General features: G+C 32.1%; 2 protein-coding genes across 4 annotated transcripts in view; both read right to left on the reverse strand.

Moving 5' to 3' along the window:
- Nucleotides 1-325: 325 nt before the first annotated feature.
- On the reverse strand, nucleotides 326-4,113 carry LOC125069470 (brain protein I3-like). The gene is made up of 2 exons (XM_047678974.1): nucleotides 3,936-4,113; nucleotides 326-2,496 (listed from the first exon to the last, which is right to left on the reverse strand). The coding sequence occupies exons 1-2, from the start codon at nucleotides 3,997-3,999 to the stop codon at nucleotides 2,171-2,173; spliced, it is 390 nt and encodes a 129-aa protein (XP_047534930.1). The 5' UTR covers nucleotides 4,000-4,113; the 3' UTR covers nucleotides 326-2,170.
- Nucleotides 4,114-7,003: 2,890 nt separating this feature from the next.
- The window catches only part of LOC125069175 (protein N-terminal asparagine amidohydrolase), an 81,211-nt gene continuing 61,410 nt past the window's right edge, over nucleotides 7,004-26,804 (reverse strand). For 2 of the 3 annotated variants that reach the window (XM_047678573.1, XM_047678572.1), the window contains 7 exons: nucleotides 19,079-19,129; nucleotides 13,487-13,680; nucleotides 13,251-13,316; nucleotides 12,632-12,814; nucleotides 11,088-11,305; nucleotides 9,828-9,989; nucleotides 7,004-8,025 (listed from right to left, as the gene is read on the reverse strand). In XM_047678573.1, coding sequence (XP_047534529.1) covers nucleotides 7,900-8,025; nucleotides 9,828-9,989; nucleotides 11,088-11,305; nucleotides 12,632-12,814; nucleotides 13,251-13,316; nucleotides 13,487-13,673 — 942 coding nt within the window. In that variant the 5' untranslated portion in view covers nucleotides 13,674-13,680; nucleotides 19,079-19,129 and the 3' untranslated portion in view covers nucleotides 7,004-7,899. Of the gene's footprint in view, nucleotides 8,026-9,827; nucleotides 9,990-11,087; nucleotides 11,306-12,631; nucleotides 12,815-13,250; nucleotides 13,317-13,486; nucleotides 13,681-16,352; nucleotides 16,525-19,078; nucleotides 19,130-26,804 lie in introns of those variants that run through there. The other variant, XM_047678574.1, reaches the window with a different exon arrangement.

Below are 26,804 nucleotides of genomic sequence, written 5' to 3' on the forward strand. Positions count from 1 at the left end.
AAATACAAAATAAAAGCCTTAATTTTGAAAAACAAAATGATACCACATTATCTTTTTTTTTAAACATAAATCGGTGCGGGCCTGTCTTAATACAGAGTTCAGAGGTTGCAAAAAAAAGTCTTGCACCGGTGAAGCGCCACAGTTCTGTTATAAAAATTTTGGAGGGGGAAATTAATTTATTTAGAACACCGCTTGCACCTAGTTGTGCTCAAGACGGGGCTATTTATGTACCATTTTTCATTATGGTACTCTCAACACAATTGTTCGGTACTTCAAATGAATGTATTAAAAAAAATAAACAACTATATTAGTTTTAACTAGTTTTAACCGCAAATATATTATTGGCGGACGTTTCAAGGGTTTTAAATATGACAGCTACTATATAATATTTATTATTTTGCCTGTTTATATGGAAACGAGTGAGACCCCAAAGTAACGTCATAACAATATTATCTTTGCTAGCACCATAATAAAAATACACTGTATGTAACTACAGTCCATTAAAAGAAATAAAATGTAATTTTACATTTGTTTATGTAAAATACAGTTTATTTGAAAATGATTTTGAAATGAACTATAAAAGTAACTCTCATTGTGACGTCAATCGAAATGTAGTTTTCATTAAAGTTATTTTTTACTGAAATTTGCACAATTTTAAGCTCTTATATATAATCAGATTAAATATTTTAAGAATTACATTATAATTATTGCTTAATATTTTACAAAATTGAATTTAATAACTTCGATAAAATATTATTTGATTGCAATAAGTATTAATAAAGGAGATAATCACATTTCAATTAATATTATTGTTTCTGTCATGGCACTAATGTTTTATTTTCATTTTTAAATGTGGAATGATTATGAAAAATATCAGTTCAATCAAGTATTACTAAAAATTACTATTAGTAAAATCAACTTGTATTTTATAACCAAAGATAGTAAGAAGAGTACCGAATTCTAAAATAATATTGATGTATAGTGAGCGGCATGAGTCGTGAGCATAATCCTGACCTGCGCAGTACATTTTTAAGTTTCTTTGGAGGAAAGGAGTCGGGGGTTCCGCGGCTGCAAGCGATTGGTCCGTCAGTCGATGCTTGTCGTCTAGTGGACTCTCATTTGTCTACCGTAATTTGACCGAAAATCTACTACTGCTTATTTGTGCTCACGACTCTTGCCGACTATTATAGTACTCACAAGGAACTTGGAAAAACTACTTCATATTTGATAAATGCTTCTAACTATCAAACAATAGAAACATATTAGACATGTTTATCACTATCAGCAATTTAGATAACATATTCATACTTTATATAATATCACAAAACGAATTAATGTTAAAACCTTTTAATAGCTTAAGAAATTTGAACATTCTAGAATTTAACAGTTTTTATTTTTGCAATCAGTTAAATCTTGTGTCGTCAACGCAATTATAAAACTTTTGAATCTTTACTGTTTATACTTAGAATATCAATAAGTAAGCAATCACTTTATGATATTGTCACCTTCTCCATGACATAGACCCATTACAAATGCTTTTGGCAATCTACTGCTGACTGTACCTCCTAGAACTATAGCAGAATGATGAATGTCCTTGATGATTATAAATTTACAAAATATGTTTGAATGTAAATAGTTGTCATAAAATAACGAGGTCATTGCCCGGCAGTGTGACATGTACAAGTTGTTTCTTAAGTACATTATTTCTATTAATGGAGAACAAAGAAAATTTTATAATAGGTTGACGGTCTGATATATGTAAAACATAATTTTATATATTTTTTTTCAGTGATAGAAAACAAGTGATGTGATTACATTTTTGGCTCCATACATATTTTTTTTTAATTTGACAGTGTTACTTGATAAAAAAATATTTTACCCATTTTTTTTTTTTTATAATCTAGCTAACATGAAAAGTTGGACGGTAATATTTTTTTAACATTATACATGTTTGTGCACTTTAACATAGAGTTACATTTTATATTTGTCCTTGAATTTCTATTGTAGATATATAATTATAATAAAATTTATTGACAGTGTAGTTGTTCCGAGTATAAACAATTCATAAATTAAGATGTACAAACTTAATATTTAACTAACTCTATGTTAAGCAGCACAAACAATATCCTCAAGTATGGAGCCTTTGAGATGTTTTCAGAGTATCCCAATTCTATCCAAACATAGCACCACAATTTGAGCACCTCCTATTTTTCAAAGCGAGACAGCACAAGATACCCAAAGGAAAGAAGAGTATAGCACATAAAATGCCCAGGCAAGTAAAGTCATCTTCTAGTATACCTACTCGACAGGCAGGACAAGCACCAACTGCTATTATGGCCGGTGGTATTATTATATTGGTTGCACCATAGTTGGGTAGATATGCATTTGCTTGTGGTGTTGTACCATAGGGTGTGTAGCCTGGTGGAGGTGGGGGGAATGCTCCTTGAGTAGGTTGTGGTTGTGGTTGCGGCTGTGGGTGAGGATAAGCTTGTGGCCCTGAAATGACAAAACCATAATAATATTACAACAAACCATATTAATGAGTACAGTTTAAAAATATAAACAAATATAAGTTTTAAATGGTTTTATTTTTCTAATAATATATTATATAAAAAGGGTGTGAAAAACCAGACTGTAAATAAAAGTAACATTATTCGCATTTATACTTTTGTACTACCAGAAAATAATATAGTAGCGAGAATTACTAAGATTTTGTTGATTATCAACATTGTCAAGTCTCCAAATTAAAACAATTATTATTATTAATATAGATATGTCATCAGGTTGTTCAAGTTCTCTGTATAACCATATATTATGTTCAGGCAAAGTAGAAAAGAGTCTTTTTTTTAGATGTCATATGACACAAATAGACACTAATTGTTCTCAGGCAATGCTTTCAATTTCAGCTAAAGTCGGCAAAAAAAGAATTCTTATCAAACGCACATTGATTACCAAATATGTATTAATTTTTAGTGCGCTAATAATGATAAAGATATTTGTAAAGTTCTTTTGTTGTATTTGGTGATGAGAAACCAAGAAAACATGCACATAATAAACTCTCATTTGATTAGGAATATTTGTTTACTCTATGATTAAGAATCCTACTCTTCTAGATAACAGAAAAATAACTTTGTCTAGATTTCTAAAACATTCATTTGTATGATAAAATCTTTGTTTTGAAAAATCTTTTACGAATAAAATTTGGTGAAAATGTGAACTTCTGCAATCCTTTAAAGCTAGTGATTATGAGGTAAAATATGGTTATTAGGATAAAATGAGAAGCATTTACAATTGACAAAAATTAATAGAACAATACATTCTATTGCATACCAACTTGAAACTGGACTAATTGCTACTCTTTCTAATGTATAAAATTAAAAAAGGATAGCAAGACTTTAATCTTATTAGAATAGTTAAGGATTTTTCCAAAAAAATTGGCACTATATCCTAATTTTTCATTACTGTACTAAGTTAAAAGCATTTTCATTATATTTTACTGTTCTTTAAAAAAATAAAACTATTTCTGGGAAACGAATATTTTTTAAAATAATAATCGAGGTCGTTAATAAATTATAATAATTTTATATTTTCGAAACAGCATATTATTAATTGTAATAAGTTAATTATATGAACAAATTATATGATGTGATATCATGTTGACTTAATATTGTTTTAAAAACGTTTAATCCAAATAAACAAGCAACTTTCTGACAATTTCTAATTACAAGCAATTATATATTCTCCGTCAAACAATTTTAGTTGTTTCAAACATGGAATCTTTTTTTATTATTAGATCTACACGTCCTGTCTAAATAGTAAAGTTAACTAAAATATAACTAACTATTTCAGGATGGCGCAATAATACACTTGCTTATCAGAAAAGTATTGTGATTCATGTCACTTTTCAATAACATTTACAATAGGGAAAAAAATACCTGGTGGTGGTGGCACGGTCGCCGAATAAGGTGGGGGCTGCTCTGTATATGCCTGTTTTTCCATTTCTCTCCTAATTATAACTTTTACAACGTATACTCAATAATGGATTACAATGCAACAGCAGTAAGTTAACAATAAACTTAGACCACTTGATCGCTAGATATTATAAACCAGCTGTCAAATGATGTTATGTTGTGTAAATCTGTCAAACTCAAAACCATAGTGTAATGTTGCTATAATATGAATATCTTTGTATCATTTACATTAAGTCCTTAAATATATACAAATATGAATTAAAAATAGTTACTATACAAATCCTGAACGCGTGGAATGGTGACAAGAATGCTCCGATTCTCTGGGCAAAAAACGAACACACCCTCTTGTCACCAGTGAGGCAATAAGACGAGGTGTTATATGTATACTTTTAATGAAGCTTTTTGCACCACTTGTTCAAGGGCCAAGAGTTTCGACAGCAAATGGGACAAAAAAGTAATTTGAAATAAAACACGTATATTTAGATCGCTTTAATTTTTGCTTCAGTTTTTTCTGCAGCGGCACCAGCTCATAACATTGTTTCTCGGATATGAGACGGGGCCAACGGGGACATCGCATGTAGCGTCCCACACAAGGGCTCGTCCTCGTTCCCAGGGAACCAAGTCCATCAGGCCTCTTACCATCATCACAACTAATTCCACGAGGCTCAGTAAGAGCAGGAACGTCGATGGTGGCAAGAGCCCTTTTTATTGTGTCATTAAGAGAACCGTGGCGAAAAGCCTACCTGAACTCCTTAGACAAGAGAGACCATGTTAACCGAAAGAGTCCAACTCCTTTCCACACGGGCATCTGTGCTCAAAGCACAGCGGTGTTCCCAGTCGGAGACCATTGATATGCGGAAACATTAAAAGTAAAAAAATCTAAAAGTGTCCCAATATTTTTAGATGGTAATTAATTGAACCAGTGATTTGACTCTTTAGTTGATAACGCAAGAAGCTTGGCGCGGTTTTGGGCACTTGTTCAATTTTATGTAAGGCACTTTACCTTCCAGATCTTTATCGCTTCAGTAAGATTTGTGATTTTGACTGATTTTGATCTTAAAATTTGTGAACAAAGGCCTGAAATGCTATGTTCAAAGAAAGAAAGGCCGGAATGGCAAAATTTTCCTCACGCCGATGCCATCCAATGGAATGAAAAGTGTAGCTTGAATCCAAGAATACTCATCAAGAGATAAATTTAGAATTTTTTTAAAAGTTTTTTTAAGGATGGCATAGGTTTGATTGGTAAGGATATTTACATTTTACTTAGGTATGTTACATTAATTTTAGAAGAAAAAGGCAGTGTTTCAAGATGGTATAAGCTATTCGTATAGCTTATACCATCTTGAAATTCTCATGAATTTAAAATGCCCAATCTGTCGATATTTTCCGAAAATATTTTAGCCGTCATCAAACAATGGTGCACCAAAGAGGCAAATTGTATCTTTGTTTTTTTTTTTAATTATGCTAGGTGCAATTTTATTCAATATATCCGTTGCCAATCTAATATCTTTGGGAGACAAATTGTCTGTGAAAAAAAAATCACACTTTGAAAAATTCACTTAAGGCCAACTTTATCAAATTGTGCTTTAATATGATAATTAGATTAATTAAGTGAAATAAGAATTATGATATTATTACATCGTTATATAGACGACCTTTTTCTTGTAACAAGCATTGTTCAAGATGTTTTATGCCATGTATATGCAATTTATTTAGTGGAGTAACAATAGAGCGAGCACAGGAAGATACTAACATAAAACATTTATTTAAAAAAAAAATTAATAAAATTTATTAGTTTTGTAGTGAACTATTTAAATAAGGCTCATAAGATAACTCTCTCTAATCTCGAAAACATAAAATAATTATAATCTAAAATGATGATGTTTACACTAACATTATAAGGAGTAAACATAAACTTGTTACTTCTATCACCCGGCTACACAGAGTCAATAATTCCCTAGTGAGACAATGTAATAAGATTTAGAAACAGGATCTCTGAAAATATTCAAAAATTTTCAATAGGATAGTAAAACAAAACCGTCAATGTACGTTTGTTTAAATGATGATTTTATGATAACAACAGAATCTCAGAAAACGTAGGAAAAATACTAACTGCATAAAACGTCCTAGATGTACATGAAGTATCTGTTGTAGGCAGTTAGGAAAAACAAGTCATATCCCATATCATAGCATAATATTTCCTATAGAATGTATACCTACATTTCTGTTAAAAAAACCGGTAAGTTCCTTTGGCGAGGTCTTCTCAGGTCTGAGATATTTTTTTTTTCGTATTAAGAAAGTGTAATGCCTAATAAAGAATTTTAATTTGAAATCAGATAGGTATTTTATGATACAATAAAAACGGCTATAAAAAGGTTTATATTAAATGCAGGTGAAAGAAATGAAGCGATCTCTCTGAAGAAGAGCGAAAGCTATAATTTTATGTTACTGAGTTATCATGGCAAAATTTTATAGGTCGTCGATGCATATTTAAAAACACTTTAGTCTAAACCCATCGATCTTTCAAGTGCCACATACACACATGAAAAAAACAGCCTATATAAAACGTTTAACCGTCAATGCAATATTATTATTAAAAAAATAAAACAGCAAAAAAAACTATTGAACTTTCAATATATTCATTATATTTCACAAAACAATAACTATTAACGCCATTATCTAAATATCTCTAAATAACTATTATATTTACAGCGTTTTATTTAACTGTTAATATTACCCAAAACTATGCTCTATCTATACTGTTAATTATAATTATTTTGAGGAAAGAATATCGAGAACATTCGAATCATAATTTAAAATATACATTATTATTTTCAGAAAGAAGTTTTTTTTTTATTTAAAACCACACAGGAAAAAATATTTTATGAAGTAATAGCTATAGACAATAATTTTAAAAACATTCTTATTACAAGTTGATATGTCAAAATATACATTATATTTAACTTAAAATAAAATTCTAAAACATATTTACATAATATACTAACTGAAAAATTTATATTTATTTAAAAAATCATGCTAAAATAGCCGAATACCAGTGAACATTTTACAAATAATAAAATATATCATTACGCCTACTTAGGTTCAAAGTAAAATAAAAACATTTATAGGGATTCAATTTTGTATATAAATCAATTTATTTTATGTTTAAATGTCAAAGTAAGAACACAAAAGTAAGGTCTTCGCTTTTGATAAATTAATGAAACAATAGTGTCATATATCTTTACAAACAAGTCATTAAGCTATACCATAATTAGTATCTATTTTACTCTATCACAATGGAATGCAATTATAATGCAGACTCGTTATTAAACAAGGTTTTAATAATAATTACAATTTATCCTCGATATAACAAAGCACTGGTACTAGTTTTGTGTCTAAAAAAACTTGATGCAACTAAAATACCTGCTATCCTTTCTTAACATCATACAAAAGAAAGAGTCGCTTTAAATTAGTTTAGTTTAGAGGTCAAAATAGCAGAGCGAGTCAGCACATCTCTATATGGTTTTAGCACATAACTATACATGCATAAAATATTTTCAAGTCAACGGCACATTAGGCGTAATTTCTATTAAATATATCTTCAATGTAAAAGTTATATATTATTAATTAATATTTAGTCAATGCCAATATATATCCTTTATGCTTAGTTCGGTATTTCCCGCCAAAACTTTTGTCTAAGCAAATCAATCAACGAAACATATATGTTTAAAATTTGAATTTATTCAACGCATCGTTTTAATCCTTATGTGATAAAATAAAACGTCAAAACAAAACAAAAGAAAAAAAAGGTTAAGAACAAGGAGGATATAATGCATTTCGCCAGCTTCTATAGCTCCTTATTACTTTCATTCATAACCATTCTATATCTGCTTCTTTCAATTTTAGTCTGTAAACGCATTGATAAGGTCTAGAATCGTACAGGAACCCAGCAACCGGTTTGTTCGTCACGCCGGTAGTAGTGAGGTCTATTGTCCGGGAACACTGTTACAGCTGGGAACGGATGTTGCTGGATGAATTTTAGAGTAACACGAATCTGGAAGAGATGTATACATTGATTTTTATTTTAAATGGATAAGCAGTCGAGCAAATAGTTCACCTGATAGTAAGTAGTCAGTACCGCCTTAAGACATTGGCTCTGAACTAGATGTTACGTCCCTTGTATCCGTGGAGTCTTATTTACCGTTCAAATAACAAAAGGTGTACTACATTTTGCGATTTAAGAATCGAAAAGTACTCAGAAAGAAACAAATGTTATGCGTCATAACATCAACCTTGGGAACCATGGTGTTATGTTCCTTGTGCCTGCAGTTACACTGGCTCACTCATCCTTCAAACCGGAACACAACAATACTGAGTACTGCTGTTTGGCGGTAGAAGATTTGATGAGTGAGTGGGACCTACCCAGACAAACACAAAGCCATACCTTCCAGGCACAAAGCCTTACCATCAATTAAATATATACTATGATAATAATATTATTTGAAATATTACAATATACAGTTTCTAATAGAGGAATTAATTGACTAAAATATCATACATAATTAAATAGAGACAGATATTAGGAATAGTGGAGTAGATTTTATGCAAATTGAAATAACCGGATATTTCTGGATTTATACATAATAACATTGCTATCCGTCATATTATTGGACGTACAATGTACCTTCGGCAATGGAAACATTTAAATTGCTAGTTCTAGTGCCAATGCATAAATCTAAAGATATGAATTACATAGGAGATATTAGCAATAATTCCAAAATATAATATACTGTTTATAAATAAATTTAAGCTTTATTGGCTCAAGCGTCCTCTTAGAGCTGAGATAGCAGGGGATAGAACACTTGGATCTAAATCAAAAACATGGTTTCCAATTTAGATAACTGAGTTCATATACTTGATTTGGATTTATGATACGATTGAAAGATATCATAGTGAGGAAAACTGCATGACACTCTTGTATTTAACACTAACACGCAATAGAGCAGTGCCGTAAATGAGCCCAAAACTTAAAGAAAATCAAACCTTTTATTAGTGGAACATTTAACAGGTTTTGTTTACCTATATAAAAACATATACTTTTAGTAATGTATGTATTTTTGTATTGATGCGAAGCAAGAAAACATATTGCTTAATAATGAACAATTAATACCACTCATTTACATTGCCACTAGCTGAACATGCGGCTTTATCAGCGCGAACTTTTCAAAAAATTATTTATAGCACACAAACGTCATCCCCATTTTACGCACTCGAGGGGTGAATCTCGATACCAAATTTTATCTAAATAAGTTCAGCGGTTTAAGTGTGAATAAGTAAGAGACAATGTTACTTTGACATAATATAAATATAGATTTAAGGTACATTAGTAAGATATGGTTAGTAGTTTAACAATACTGTTTGGATTATTAGAGTAATTTTCACCATTAATTTGAAAAAAAAAAAGTAGTTCTATCTCTGTCTATAAATACATTCTCTCATTTAATATTTTTATTTAGAATATAAAATATTGAGAACAGTTGATTCGTAACGATAGGTGAGAAGAAATAAGAAGTGAGTTGAAGTGCTTGATGAAGTGAGCGATGCTTAGTCAGGAATAAGTGTTCAAATTTCTCAACCACGAATAAATATTAAATATTCTTTTAATCTCCTACAATTTCGTCAAATTGTAGTTAGACTCGTGAATTATAAAACAAAAGACTTCTTGGCTTCTTAAATGAGATCGTTGCTTGTCAGTTGGATTTTTTATAGCCCTATTCTCAATCGAATATTTGTACATTATATTACGTCTATTGGGGCTTTCGAGTTCCAAAAATATTCTAGTAGTTCAATACGTACATTGTGAACGAAGTGGGGACCTTCTACGGCTGGTGTGGTACTAAGATGCTGGAGTATAAAGTCGTCGGACTGTTCCAGCCAGAGATCCACGCCTCGTAAAGGCTCGTAGTTAAATGGGCCGATGCGTAACATGCCTACGCCATTGTCGTATATGTCCAGTACCTGTGTCAAAGTAATGAAGAGAATTAGTTTACACTTTATTATAAAATATATCAAGGTAACCAAAAAATTAAGACTAATACGTTTGTTATATTTCATATAATTAATACAGAAATTTATAATAAGCTAGAAGTTAGTTTACAAAACTCTCGGTGGATCCAAATTGTTAATCGGTTTGAAAAAATACTTTTTTCATTTTTATCAAGTTAGTTGAATTTTCACAAGCGTCTGTTTATGCTAGCGACATAAATTTCAAATCGGCAATTGTGAAGAAATAAAATTTAAAAATTGTCTTTGACGTTTTTAACTTCTCTTTAGTTTGTGGGATACAATGTAAAAAAAATGTACGCGCATGAAAAGTTCTACTTCTTCGACGTCATCAAAAATAGTTTTTAATTACATGTACCTAAATAATTAATAACAATAATATTATAAACGTAATTTATTTTGTAACACTGTTATCATACTCACTCACAAATATAAACATTCACCATTCATTCAAATTTGTAATAAAATTATCTATTTCAAGCGGCTTAACACTTAAGTGGCGGTTTCGCGGGCATCTTCAACATGTTTTTATGTCACACTGTGTACGCGTAATAAAAATCACTCCATAATTATTCATAACGCACCAAAAGCAGTATAAATTCGAAAAGTATCTATCTATCGAAAAACACAACTATTAGTTTAAAACAGGCACATCCTAGTATAAGCTAGACAGGCTTACTAATAATGTCGTTGCTTTAACTTTTGCTGCAATGTACAACGTAATTATACGTTCGAGTATTATATTACTTTACTTGACAGAAACTATTATTTGACATTTTCTTTACGAAATTTGAATAATGTCGGTTGAATGCAATCACTACAACATTATTCTGTCATTATCCGTTCCAAGCAAGCAAGCATGTCCATTTATAAATTAAAATTATCCTACAAAATTACATTGGGTAGTCGTAATATAGGTATGCTAGCAATTAGCTCGCTTTTCAATTTAACACGATTATAAATCCATTTTGACTATTTTTAAACCCATAGAGAACATAATGCTATGAATCACTAAATAAATTAACCATTAATAAAAGAAAATCTCGTATATACCTGCGCTGAGTGTAGTCCGCCAGTAATATGTCTAGCACCGCGAAGGGGTTGTTCTGGTCCCTTATCAGGGAAGTTGGCTGGGAACAGATCACCAGCACGAATGTCCACTCCGACACCCGTGACGAGGGGAGCCGGAGATCCACCCCCTAGAGCTGTGTTCAACTCGCAGCAGCAAGCGAGGGTGAGATCGATTTCTTCGGAGAGACGGTGAAACGATACTGTAACAGAGTATGTACAAATTTAGCCAACGCTTTGAGAAACATGTAAGCATTTTTTGGCATAGATAGACGGACGTGCAAATAGATTACTTGATGGTAAGTTTTCCTTATTGCCCATAGTTACTGGTGACTTAAAAAATAAGCTTTTCAATATTCCTTACATTGCCAATGTCTTTTGTTATGTATCTTGTGAACCTAATCCAAGTTCATAAGTTACACTGGTTCACCTAACCTTCAAACCGAAACAACAATACTAAATGCTACCACCAATATACGTAGAATGTAAAATAACGATTTGTTAACTAATTAAAAGAATATGTATCAACAAATAATAAACTCCTATCATTTCATTTAACTAATATAGCGATATAAACATACATATAATTTTGTGCGAAAAATTTGCGTCACTCCAAATAACATTATAAATGCAAATGTGTGTTTCTTTGTTACGCTTAACAAGATCATCATGAAACTGCATACGAGACATTATTCACAATCATAGGCGGGTAAAGCCGCAGGCGCAACTTAGTAAGTAATATGTCAGATATTCACTCCAAAACTTTAAGTATTAAAATTGTATTGTACACAAATCTTCTATTCGAAGACAAATAACTCATTGCCAAAAGGTGTTAAAATCAAAGAATCCAACATTTCATTCAGTCCATTTCGACTTGGAGATTTAATAATTCCATGATTACATCTCAAAAGTCGAATGCATACATGATAAGGGCCTAACAATGAACGCCCACGTCTCGTTCCGCTAATAATTAGCTTCATTCGTTTGGCACCGTGACAGATGTGTTACGGGAGTGACCTTCGTGTCTCATAGTCGGAGATATTTATTGCTCAATACGAGCGTGTAAATGAAGATAGGGCCTAAATATATTAACTGACTAATTAATCAAATGTAACTATTCGAAGCATGAGCTAGCTGCCTGCAGAAAGCTCCTAACGAACAAAGACCAGCTTTTCTTTAAGAAGAATGCTTGGGGATTATTCAATTAAGCTGCTTCAGTGCCAGTCGGGTATAGTTAGATGTGGTTGTCAGTAGATATAAATACATCCGATACACGAAGGTAATCGTTCCTAGCGCGAATTGAAACGCAAAAAAAAAAAAGAATTTTGGGGGTGACAAGTGAAATATGGGTTACCAGATTTAATGTAAGAAATATTGGAAGTACGCCATTAATCCACTAATTATACTTCAAAACCCTTACACTAACCAATGAGTCGATATCATCAACCAAATTTAAACTATAAAACATTTGCCAAAACCATTATCAATATTTGTATTCCTATGATAGGAGAAATATTATCTCTACGTACACATGATGTTAGCGAAGAGCTCGTCTGAATATCGATGCGGATCTGTGAATCCACCGACGAGCTGCAGTTCCAGCCGACCTTCTGGGTATCCTACGGCTAATTGTTGCACTCGAGCTACCATAGTTGCGGCTGCTTCCGCTGTTCCAGAACCATCTAGATGAGCGAGTGATACTGCACCTGATCCTGGAATAGACGATAATTTTATGTTTAAATATATTTTTATTACTTTCGCAATAAATAATTTATACTTTTTTTTTAATAATAATTAGTAATGTTCTGTAAATGACCTACGGGCAAAAGCCTTTTCTCTTCTGAAAAAGAAAGCTGTATCTCATTACACTACGCCACTCTAGCAAAATCAGCGAATATAGCGGGAATGTTTCTCCAAGCGACTGATAACTCAGTATTTCTTAACCAGATGTGAACCCGCGATCTTTGGTTTAGTTTCACTATTTCAATTTCAGTAATAAATCCAACAAGAATTATTTCATTTCTTGTAATTATAATCATGCACTCATTAAATAAGATATACGAAATCACTTATACTTTATTGATAGTCAGTTTGTTGTTATTTACGTCAAAAATTAAGTTTTTTTATATTGTTTATTTAATACATTACCTGAGTGTCTGACGACAACTATAATACATGATGTGGCGTCATCTGATCCTATGATACTAACGTTTTCTGAAAACAAAACGAAATTATACAAGAGATTAGAATTTGCAATAAATGGAATCATTTCGCTAATTTCTTTGACTAAAATTGGTTTATAAACTTCAAAAGGAAAAACTAGTAACCGTAGTATGGTGTTACAATATTTTATAGACATAGACATGTCAATTTTATAAACTCACTGTCATGAGGAACAACGGCCGCCAGTTCTCTCTGCCCAACATATAGCAGACCAGGCGGGCCAACGACCCTCGCCGCGGCCGCCAGTAGCTGTGCCGCTGCGTCTCTATAGCCAGGGTGCGCTGCTAACAACGCCCGGACGGACGTCGGACACTCGTCCGCTAGGACGCCGTTCAGCACCACCACCATGCTGACTCTGGAATAAATGGATATTTTTACTGACGAGGAACGTATGTGCCACTTATTGTAAAACTGTCATTTCTCTACATATTAGCTCAGCTAATACAATGGCGATCCCTTGAAATAAAAATTATTTGCTAGTTCTTTTTCGAAACGTCTGATATGATGAAACAATACAAAACGATTTCACTGAATGACGTGATAGCGTTAAAACTTTTCAGATGTCATAATTTGATGATGAAAAGTAAGATTAAAGACGACCACGAAAACTGTATCGCGTTAATGAGTGACGACACCATTATTTTTCTTTAGCTAACTCACACACGATATCAAATCAACCTTCTGGAATCTAGATTATAGATTATAGAACCTTCAACAAGCAAAAGGGATAATTAAACTATTTCAAGCATTTTTTTTTATTATAATAAAACCTAAACAATAAAGTATACCTGTGACAAGAATTTTTCAGTTTATAATTGATAAATAATAATTAAAAAAAAATTATAGTAATGAGTATTTTTTAAATATTAAAAATAATATTATCTGAACAACAACGTCAACTCGTACATATTATTGTAATCATTCAAAAAGTTTGAAGGCAAAAATGCTACCATTGGCGTCGCGCACAACCGAATACAATAGTTTTCTCGGTAATATATTCCGAGTGGCGGCGGGTCACACGAGTGACACCGGCTCTATTTTACACTAGCATTTATAAAGGCGTGTGTACATTTGCATATGCTATGCATACACCAGCGTACGGAATTCAAACATAAGAAATAAAATTCTCTAAAAGGCACGAAAAATTCCTTGCGAATTCCTCTCGTTATTATTGAAATAGCATCTTCAGTATAGAATTTTATATTTAAGTCCACAAATAGCTTCAATATATTACATACTATGATATAATAAGAAATCAAGAATGAAAAGATACGCAAACGTAATAACTTTACTGTTAATCCAGCATCGTGTTTTACACCAATTATTATAATGGATTCCACGAGGGCAAAACAGAGTGATACAAATTTATACTCTATAGAGTAAATATTTTTAAAGTTAGAAACATCGTAAATTATTCATTCTTACATTTCCCTCTCGGGTATATTACAATTATTATCATTACTTTTATTATAATAATTTATCAAACGTAATAAATATGGACATCCAACTAAATCATAATACATAACATTGATTCTATTTGACATTAAGTTCATATGTTCGTGATTAAAATTGAAGACAGCCAACTTAATTTGGTGTTAATAATAATATTAATTATAACGAAACTGATATAATCTGTTGCTAGGCGTTACATATATATATATACAATAAGTACTAATAACTTATTGCATGCATTTTTAATCTTCTGTAAATTGGTAGAATGGGGGTAATCATTTGTTATTTTTAAGTCAGGTGGTCGAACAATTTGGTAAGCCTTTGCCTTTGCCTGATGGTAAGTGGTCACAGTCGCTCATAGACATCGGCATCGTTACGTATATTTACCATTCCTTACATTGCCAATGCGTCACCAACCTTGGGAACTAAGATTTTATTTCACTTGTACCTGTAGTTACACTGGTCACTCACGAAATAATACAAGAACTCACTAGTTACTTGTTTTATAGAAACTAGTGGGTCGCACGCGAAACTTCGCGTTAATTCAACAGATTTTTACAAATTTTGAATCTATGACAGGTTTTGATTTGATTTAATTTTAAATTAAACTGATGACGTCTGTTCGCACGTTTTACATTCGTTTTTCCTAATAGCACATTATATTTACGTAGCGCCGCTCTGTACCCGTCTAGTATATTTTTTTCGCACTTTAAAATTAATTCTTTGTTAAATCGTAGTCTTTTGTGTACAGCTATCGTACCATAATCACTAAGACAAAAATTTTGTGTACAGCTATCGTACCATAATCACTAAGACAAAAATCGGCTCACGCTATTAATATATACGAAGATTATAATAAATAAAGGCTGTATATGTGTATGTAATAGTAAACCTTATAAGTAAACTCAACAAGTACTAATTCCACGCTTTTTTGTCGTCATAAATTAATAGGTAAATCTACTCAAGACCACGGTACTATTATGCATTCAAAATCAAACAGACCGTCCCACGTCCTTGGAGAAACTAGTGGTGATTAATGATCAACACGGTACCTGCTACAAGATTGAGATGCCGTTCCGTTCATTCAAATGTAAAGAATGTCAATGATGCGTGTACGAACGCTCTCGGTCAATTTAACATCGATAATACACACGAAAGTTCGACGTAACAATAGACTAATTATACACCAAAAGTTCTAACAGGATTTAAATCATTCATTAATTTTATGGGCACAGAGATGTTTTATTTTTAATATGTTTAAATTTAAAAGTTTTAACTTCTTGTGCAAAATAATAGATAGAGGACATGACATAAATATTTTGGGATAATTAATTATAAGCAATACTGACCATATACTTGAGATGACAAGGATTTTATTAAGTAACAGTTATAAAATTCATTCAAAATCTAACTAAAAATTAAAAAAAAAGAAAGTTTTTTAAAAACAAAAATTATAACAAAAATAAAAATAATCTATAATCTATCCATCAATAAATCAAACTATTGTTAATTATCACAAACAACTTATTTTTACGAATTTGAGTATTTTATGAGAGACAAAAAAAAAACATTCACCTATTTATTTAAAAATTCAATAATATCATACGAAATCCCACTAAAACAAAACAAAACAAAACAACAAACGAAGTACGTAATTGTATAAAATAAATTATATCACACTTTAAAATATTTAAAGTAAAAGTTGAAATCGTTGAACAAGCAACGAAGTTGACGCGCACAAAACCGAGAGGAAACTGAGATGGTCTATAGGTTATCGTAGCCGACATGAGCATTCGAAGTCGCTAGTTACTTGCATGTTATTGTTATGATAATGCTTATTATGTTGGAAATAGTGGACCGATAGTGTCTGTATCGTGCAATAAGCAATTAAGAAATATACCGTCAACTTTATCGTGGCTTGTAATAACAAATGAACGCAGGCGTCCGCGAATGTCGCTTGTTGTCTTCAGATAATGAATATTATTAACAACGCTTCCTAGAAGCGTTTTTAATGACTTAATGCTCGTGCAAATCAAATTACATCTAACTCACGTGCGAAGTTGTTTTATATATTAAGTACTTAAAGAGACAAGTGAAATAACACTTTACGAGGAGATAAATATCAGTCGTCTGTCTGTAAATAGGATAAGTAGATAAAAGTACTCAGACATAGTAAATTGTTCGCTGATGATTTTTCTAAGCTCTATATCGTGTCTTGAACCAAAACAAGACAAGTGTGTTGTCAAAATTCCAATGAACCGTAATTAGCCTACAAAAAAAAACTCATATATTTTAGCCGAAGGGAGCCCGAGATGACACGGGTCGGTGGATCAAAGGCGAACATCACGAGCTAATTGAGCCTAATTGACGGACAGGCGCGTGCGCTTGCGCCGATGCAGCTAACTGGATTTACAGCTGTTGGGTCGATTGATGAAATCTGGTCGACGTTGATGATATACCACCAGCAAAGTAAGTGGCTTTATTGATATGGAATAAAATATAGCTTTCAGGAGAAAAAAATGGGTAATAATTATATAATCTTTTGTTAATCACATTAACACGGAATACGTTTTTTTTTTAATATTTTTCACAATGGTCATTAATGTTACATATCATTTTTTTTGGTTAGATCTATTAAAATTTATAATTCCGGTTATGATATGGTGTATAAAATATTTCGTAAACATAAATGAACATGAACGTCAATGAATATACTTTAAAGTTAGGTAATTTAAAAAATGGTTTTCCCCGAACGTCATAGAAATCTCTGACGTATTTTCATTCAGAGAAACTATCACGGAAGTTCGCAGTTACATAATCATAAGACCTATTTATTGACATTTGTAGCGCGTGTAGTCGAAATGCTATCATTTTTTATTCTTAATTTTTTAAGCGACTAATTTTTCTATACGAATTCCAGTTCAAAACATTTAAATTACTTCAACTGAAGACAGCTTCTCTAGACAATTAGCAATTCCAATTTAATGTTTAAGTTTATTTATGAAAGGATTCAGTAATAACAAACATGAAATATTAGCCAGTATATCAGATTATAAACGAATATAAATTAAGCCGAGCATGAGAATAACACGGCTAGTAACAATTTCGAATATCTGATACTAGACGATATACCACCCGAGGGTTATTAGGATACGAATTCGTGACATCAGAGAAGAGGAGAACTCTGCCCATTATGGAGCGCGGCCAATAGAACTGTCCGAGCACTTATTAATGACCGCGAGACAATGATGCTAATGCTATTAAGTGGTCCAGGCCATCGCCGACGATGAACTTTACCGTCCGTTCAATTGCAAATGGTTCAGTATTAATGACCGTATAAGTATAACATCCTCGGGCATAAATTATCAATTTATTATCAACGATTTGATATTTAATTCGAATTTATTGAAACTTGTTTAAAATTTCTATTCACCTCTAACAAGCTATACCTTTTATGGTCGAAGATTGCAGGTACACTATTGTACTAAGTACGAATAATTTTGTGTTTACAAATATTTACAACTATTTGAAATGTAGAAATCTTTCCTAATCATTGTCATTGATAAGGTTAAGTTCCCACGGAATATTAATGACTAGGCAAAAGTTTAGCAGAAACTCGCCTTTTATGCGCCGTCGCTTCGCCCATTACCCGTCTCATTTGCGGCGAAAGACAAACGGCGGAGGCGAGCACAAATTTCGCCGATATAATCGACCGGTAAGACAATGGTTATCGTTTGTACGCGATATCGGCGTAGATAGCGCCCCTCTCGACCTGATGGATGCGGCACGCTCCCCCGATACAATCTCCATCGTGACGCCAGGCCGAACCGCCTTGTGTGCACCAATTATTATTCAATATCCGACCGACACATCCGATTCGACATATCTCTGCTTTATTGAGTTTATTTCAATTGCCCGAGGGTGCCCGCGGTCAAATGATAATTGACGCGAAATGTGACGCGAGGTAACTTTAATTGAATAATAGTTCTATTTGTTCGTCAACAATATTGGTCGATAATAATAAATATCTTGTCATAAATGAAGAGCCATCAAATACTGATCGATAAGGGCTGTATATGTTTTATCGATGTAGACGAGTTGAATGAAGGAGTTTGTTTACCGAAACGTAGTATTCAGGTCAACATCTGATATACATTATATTCGGTACGAATGTTATCGCCATTAGAATTATTTATAATAATGTGAAGTATCCAAAGCTTTTTTTCTAAATTTTATTCAAGAAATCGAAAACACTTTAATAAATTATATCGACATTATAGTAGAAAAATAATAATACTTACACTTAATAGGTGGAGCCGGTGACGTGAAGATCATTCAGGTCGCTGATCAACCTAAGACAAAAAAGTTACTGGTTTAAAACGATTATTATAATTATGATTATAGTATTCAACGTAAGTCATTAACGACTGCGTCGTATATGCCACGTCATACGTTCCACAAGTGGGATGAGGGTTCGAAGCAAACGAAGATGTGAAGATTATGCATCTAATACTATCAGGAGCCGAGATCTCGCACGATCCCACCGACTGTCCCCTTCATACGGACACGACAGAAATTAAAATAATACGACCATGATAAATGAGGCATGCACTCAGCCGGAACAATATTGTGAACAGCGGTAATGCTAATTCAATAGCGTAATACCCCGTATCTCTCGATGTAGCCCGCGGTCGATCCGAGCGATAGTCAACGATTGTGCCGATATGGTTTTGCTCGTGATTTATTTTGGCCGCTCCCATATAAGTGCTGTACGGCAACAATGGACCGCGACTTGGGATTTACGACAGTCGATTTGGTAGCGATAAAAGTTTTAGTCGCGTTCAGGAAAGGATTGAAGAGTACTAATATATTATATTATGTAGATGTGTGCATAAATTACTTTCATTTATTAATCGTAAATTGTTGGTTCAGAAATTCAGGTTGCATAATATTTAGGTAAAGCTTTTTCCTATCAATTAAACAGCGACATGATAAACGTACTGACAAATGGTGCACGATCTCGTCGCTTTATAAACAACACAACAATCTCATCTGTAAGACGTTATCTGCAATCACAGACGCATTAACACAAATTGCGCTAATTGTGGAAACTCGAAGAAAGCCAGTTAACGATTGTACGTGTCTTGTAATAGACTTAATTATGCCAATTTAATCTCAGGGACTGGTAACGGGCCAAATCCTATAGGAGTAGTTTTAGCCTCTAAATATCCCACTTGCTAACAAAGGGCTTCCCTTACATTATGGAAAAGATTTAGAGCTCGCTCCACCACGCTTCACGGAGAAATCCGATTCTCCGGCATGTGAACGAACTTTATCAATTTATAGGGCATTTTTTACAATAGTTTTCCCATTTTATTGACAAATTAAAAAAGAATAAGTTATTGGTGCTTGCCTACATATTAAGCTGTAATCTTCAAGAATCTTCATCTTGCAGGAACTACAAATATAAAATACACAAATAGTTTTAAGATCTTTTATATTTACTAAAACTCCTTAAGAGACAAACGTATAAAACCTTAAACCACTAAAAGCTTCGACACTAACTCGCAATCGGCGTATCAATCTTTAAAGCGTCAATTATACAACATCTCGATATATTTATCGCGATCAAAAGTCCAAGATTCACGTGACACCAATTGCTGTCTTGAGACAGGAAACCTTCCTCGGCTTACCACACGCGATAAAGTTAAATGGTTATAAGATAGTGGCGATAGTTGATAAGTCGATACACTATTAATAGCTGATAGATTTTAATGTTCTCTCAAGTAGCAGGTAATGGACTTGAGCAGATGCAAATTAAAAGTGAAAATGCTATAAATGACGTTATGTATGAGAGTCTACTTCTATGTGGTGTAGACTTTTACGATGGCATATTTGCAACAAGTTAATGAAAAGCAATATTTGTTCAATAATTCACGTCTATTATATCATGAGCGTACGGCGTATGTTTGGTTCATTTCATTCATAGAAAGTGTTATAAATGAATCATTCATAACTTATGATCTATTTAGCTTACTTTTAACTTTGCAAGTAAATTATATTTACAAAACAATGCCTTTGGTTTATTGTAAAATGTATTGTTAGGAAATTTCACGTACATTTCATGTCTTTTTTGGTACATGGTACAAGCAAAGTTCAGATCAGATAATGTCATGTCTAAAATCTCTTCTACGTCAAGAAATCTTTGAAGAAACATGATTTGTGCATGTACGATGTATTTTTCACTTTAAGCAATCCATTGATTGACACGTTTGCAATTTTATATATGTTATTTGCATCATGATTTTGGTACATTTTTTTTCTTTTTATGATATATCCACCTAATGATAAATGGTCACCATCGCCCTTATGGCGTAGTGATAAATATTAACCATTACATACATACATCGTCAATGCGTCACCAACCTTGGGAACTAAGATGTTACCCTTGATCCTAAGACTAAGACCCTTGTGCTTGTAGTTACACTGGCTCACTCACCCTTCAAACCGGAAAACAACACTACTGAGTACTGCTGTTTGGCAAGAGCACTTTAAAAATTGTTATATATTTAAGTTTTTTTTTAATCTTGGTGATGTTTTGGCAGATTTCGTATGCGTTAACTGGTCGGGACTTATTATTGTACATAAGTGTATGCACAAAGAAAAGTTAACTGTATATTTGCTTACTTCATAATCCGATGTGACAGCAAATCCGATACGAGAGGAAAGAGTTCAAGCGCAGGACCAAAGTTTTTACTTACTTCCCGAGGTACTGAATTGGGAATTTCTCGACAGAATACTACGATAACTTTTAATTAAGCTGATCCGAGGTTTTAACCAAAGACCATCGGATCTACAGCCCGTAGATATTATATAATTGATGATTACTTTATATTTGTGACGTAACCAGTACTAATGACTACAGAATGACTGATTTAAAGGACAGTTCCGACACCAAAAATAATAAAATTCACACCGTTGTCTTAGATTTCCGCGATTATTACACATTGAAATAAAACTAGTTTTTAACGGATTTAATCGCGTATATTAATTATTTTAACATCCCGACGTTTCGAGCACTTTGCAGTGTTCGAAACGTCGGGAAGAAACGTTCGAAGTGTCTGCCCGTGACCACGAACACTGCAAAGTGCTCGAAACGTCGGGATGTTAAAATAATTAATATACACGATTAAATCCGTTAAAAACTAGTTTTATTTCAAAATTCACACCGTTCTTTACCAAACGAAAATTGCAATTCGAACGAACAGTTTATTACAACTATAGACGTAAATATACTTTGAAATTAAATTTGTCGTCAGTATCGCGGAATTACATATAAAAACTTTTTGGCAAACTTATGACAAATATTTAGTATTTTTTTTTTTAGTATTTTTGTTTTATTATTGCAAATCTTTAAACTTATAGCACTTCCCGGTTTGTCTGGTTCGTAATCTCTTACATGAGAATCGAGGCGGTAACGAGGCATTAAATAAAGAGAATTAGCCATTTAATACGCAAATTACTTTACAGCGCCAACTATGCAAGTAACGCGTGCCAAAACAAAAATATTTGTGTAAACAAGCCAATATTCGTTATTAAGTTTCACGATATTGTATAATATGTTTTCGATACCTCTTATGTAATGTTTGGGTTCTCATTTGTAACTCTACCTTAAGTTTAAAATAGCCATAATAAACAAATACTATATTTATATTCGAGGGCAATATAAAACGCCGATGTAATTTACCCGTCTTATGTTCTCGCTTGATTTTATTTTTTAATCACGAGAAATGCCTTTATTATTAATAAATACTATCAATACATAGATATTTTTTTGATTTATGATACTAGTTGAATATTAGAACAATTTTATCCCAAAAGAAGAACGGCATATGGGCAACCTAATGAGACACCTTCGACCACAGATACAGGTGTGCTACCGACTGTAGTTACACTTGTTTACCTGCCTTTTAAGCCGGAACACACCAATATTATAATTAACGATAGAATACGAGTAGGTATTCTACCAACTAAATATATAGTAAATATCTATTATAAAACGTCCTGCTTATTATTATGATTGTATAAAATTAACTTATATATTTTTTTAGACAAAGGTTTTTGTACGATTTATTTAACGTGTTATTTTTTTGCTATATTTCTCCTTTCTATATTTTATTAATAATTCTATATGATATTCTAACGCCATTACTGTTATTTTTGACATCGACATATAGTTTCCGAGATATGCGTACACCAACTACTTTCACAGACAAACAGTTGTTGCCCAAATAAAAGTATTTCATTTTTCCATATAATAGCGTCGCATTTTAAATCTTATCTCGTATCAAAACATATCGACATGGCCCTGCACTTTATTAAATGTTAATAGATAAGAGGGTTTTTACAACCAAATTTCGTAAATTCTGCGAATTGCATATCAGATAAAAGCTATTACTATAAAAAAATTACATATAATGATATGACATTTGACTTAGCTCCGTATCCGAAAATTATTTATCAAATTCATTGTTTTTTACTTTACGTTCAACAAATAATATATATATATATCACTCGGTGCATTTCTGTCGGAGTAACCGCCGACTCAGATATACGAGCAAGAAACAGCAATACTGTTATAGCAATACCAGTGTAACTATGAGCACAGGGGACCTAACATCTTAGTTCCGAAATTAAGTATTGGCAAAATAAGCAACGGTTAACACTTCTTAAGGCGCCAATGTAGACGGCGACTACTTACCATCAAGTGACCCATTTGGCCGTCCGTCTACCTAAATCATAAAAATAAGAAAAAAGTTGGCCCAGTGGTTAGAGGACGTGCATCTTAACCGATGATTTCGGGTTCAAACTTAATTGTTTATAAACTTAGGTGTTTATAATTCATCTAGAGCTCGGCGGTGTAGGATAACATCGTGAGGAAACCATCATGTCTAATTTCAACCAAATTCTGCCACATGTGTATTCCACCAACTGGAGCAGCGTGGTGAAATATGCTCCAAAACCTTCTCCTCAAAGGGAGAGGAGGCCTTACTCCAGCGGTTACAAATTACAGGCTGTTAATGTTAAAAAATCTAAAGAAAAAAGTTTAACGTTTAAGTAATAAAACACATAAATTATTATTTCTTGTTACATGTATAAGAATAGATAAAATCGATTTATTTATAGCTGACAACATAACAAATTTTTAATTGTAAAGCTCAAAGTTAAAAGAAAATATTAACGATATGAAAAGACATATTTCTCAAATAGAATCTGTTATTATAAAATTAAGCGTAATAAACATTAGATTATTTACATTAATACATTTCGAATTATATTTCAGAGATAGGGTTGTCGAAATCACGGCACATATAAAATTTATACTTTATTTATGAAATAATTTATCGTTCACGTAAGGTACGGGCTTATCATTATAAACAAGTGAGGTTATATTAACATAGTAAAACTATCAACTATAATACTGTCTGATGATAAAAATGAATATAGTACAGTTGAGTGTCACCGGGTCGCCAGACGACCTGTTTTTCACCAAACATACTTTTATATGACAGTAAAGTAAAAAAATCAATAGACTATTATATGCAAGCGTCTGACAAATATTTCTTTCTACTGTTCCACGTTTTGCTATGTTAGAGGTACGGTATGGTGGGGTCCTGTAACTGATATGGTGTTGAGATTTAATTCAAATATTCAATTTAAATCTCCGATTCTTTTTTGATAAAAAAAATTAACACAGTTTAATAAAATAATTTAATAAAGAGTGATAAAAATCAATCTTAATTAATATAAAACCGTCAAGACAATATATTAACACAAAATTTTTAATGTCAATGGACAGTATCGCAAAAACGTCTCAGCATGCTCATGTTGAGACGTTTTAATTTTTTACATATTTTTTTAAATATTTATATAATTAATATTTTTTTGACGTTATTATAAATAAAATTTAAAATAATGCATATTGACAACCCTATTTAACAAAGACATTGAATAATGTCGAAGCAGCTTCTTGCTTCCATATTAACGTTCATTCAACACGAATACCGTTCATTTCAGTTTTAACATACAATATTATAAATATCTGATTTATATTACGAGTAAGTAATACATTTATTGGAACTACCTCGTTGGTCTAGTGGCTAGCGTATAAATTATTGTTTTTTTATTCGGTGAAAAAATTCTCTGTTTTCCGTCTTTCGGAAAGTACACGACGTCTTGTCATCTAATCGAATTATAAAAGTGAAGAAATAGATGCGCCCCGATGTTTTTGAACAAAAGCCGTATCTTGAAAAAAAAGTTGCTACATACTTCACAATGCAAGAACATTTAATTGTGCTGTATAAAAAATTGCCTAACGAAAACAGATTATTAAGACAATAAAATTGTTTATTGAGAATAAAGTTAAATTAGTTTTGCAAACATCCTGTATCGTTTTTGTATCTGTTATTGAAAAATTAAAAACATTATTTAATCTCATTTTAAGTGAACTGTAATATTCTTATGAGAATAAAGTTCTTTAAACCTATTTATCTTATGTTGTAAATGGAAACCATGGCAAAATCCGGTCATGAGACATAGACATTCAGCCAGTAATATGTAAATAGTAAAAACAAATAAAAACGAATATAACAGAAAGAAAACTAAACTTTCACTAAAAACGAAATATTGAAATCAATTACGATTAATATCGATAATATATCGATTCTGATTATTATTACTAAAAAAATATTCAAAAGTGAAATTAGTTACAAATTAAGAGAATATAAATTCTAGAAAACAACCAATTTGTCTAAAATAATAATATAAATCGATTAATAAATTTTATTTATCGACCATGATACATTTAAAAATATGTATTCCACTTAGCGTTGTTCATATAAAACGTCGATAAAAATAAAAAGAATTGGAGCCATAAATATTAATAGAGAAACGGTATGACGCTGACCTCACAAATTGCATTACTGCTTCCTAAAGGCCAATGTCAAAATCATTAATAACGAGTTTTATCATACTGATTTAGTAATATTTTGCAGTAAATATTTATTAGCAACTTTCAACAGATGATACTAAATCAATTAAGTAAACATTATGACGTCTGGCGAATTTTTATATATTTTTTTTTTATTATTATGATAATTTCTAAAATACCATTAGTAAAAAAATAATAATTTTGGCAGATTCGAAAAAATCTGGTTTATATTGCTTACTTCGCAAATGCAAACCTTGGGAATAATGAAGTTATATCTGTGCCTTGTGAAATTACACTGGCTCTGACTTTTCAAACTAGAGCACAACAATATCAAGTATAACTGTTTGTTGGTAGAAAATTTGATGAGTGGGTAGAATCTACTCTAACCGACTTGCACAAAGCCCAACCTGGTCGAGTTAATATGAAAACACAGACCAGTAAATAATTCCGTGAAAGTTTCTATACAACTATCGGCCATGATGATAATACACATACACGAACGAATGTTGACTTCCGTACGTTTAGATTTTATATTAAGAAGAGAACATCTCGCCGCATGTCTGGGCCCGGCAGTTTGCATATAGATTAATATCCCGCATAACGGACACGACATGTCGCGTCAAAACGGGAATAACCGTGACTAGGGTAGCCATATCAAATGAATTAAGGCGGAAAGAAGATCAGAATTCATAAAATATTTCATTTAATCATGTTAAAACGGTCATATTGTGTTATAATAAATATTTAAAATCAACTCATCGTCCGTCAATGACTTAACCCTTCGCGTTATGAAGCCGTTGTATCCCATAAATAAAAAAGAGTATCGTATTAAGATAACTATATGAATTTGTTGTGCTAAATTAACTATTATTATTTTTGACGTTAGTTTATTTGAATGTTTTAAAATTTTATTTCACTTATATTAGTCGTAGGTTGGCTTCCCGCCACTGTGGCGATTCAAGCGCTTAATTTTTTAATGGTATTAGATGCTATGAACAAAAATTAAGTCAGCCCTTAAAACATCGACGTATTATGTG

The sequence above is a fragment of the Vanessa atalanta genome, chromosome 15, assembly GCF_905147765.1.
Source record: "Vanessa atalanta chromosome 15, ilVanAtal1.2, whole genome shotgun sequence".
NCBI classification, from domain to species: Eukaryota; Metazoa; Arthropoda; class Insecta; order Lepidoptera; family Nymphalidae; genus Vanessa; species Vanessa atalanta.

Bases quoted from the DNA above. Each gene is read 5' to 3' on its own strand.
- LOC125069470 (XM_047678974.1), bottom strand. From the start codon at position 3,999: ATGGAAAAACAGGCATATACAGAGCAGCCCCCACCTTATTCGGCGACC. The intron at 2,497-3,935 runs GTATTTTTTTCC...TTGTCATTTCAG, and splicing joins GACCGTGCCACCACCACCAG to GGCCACAAGCTTATCCTCAC.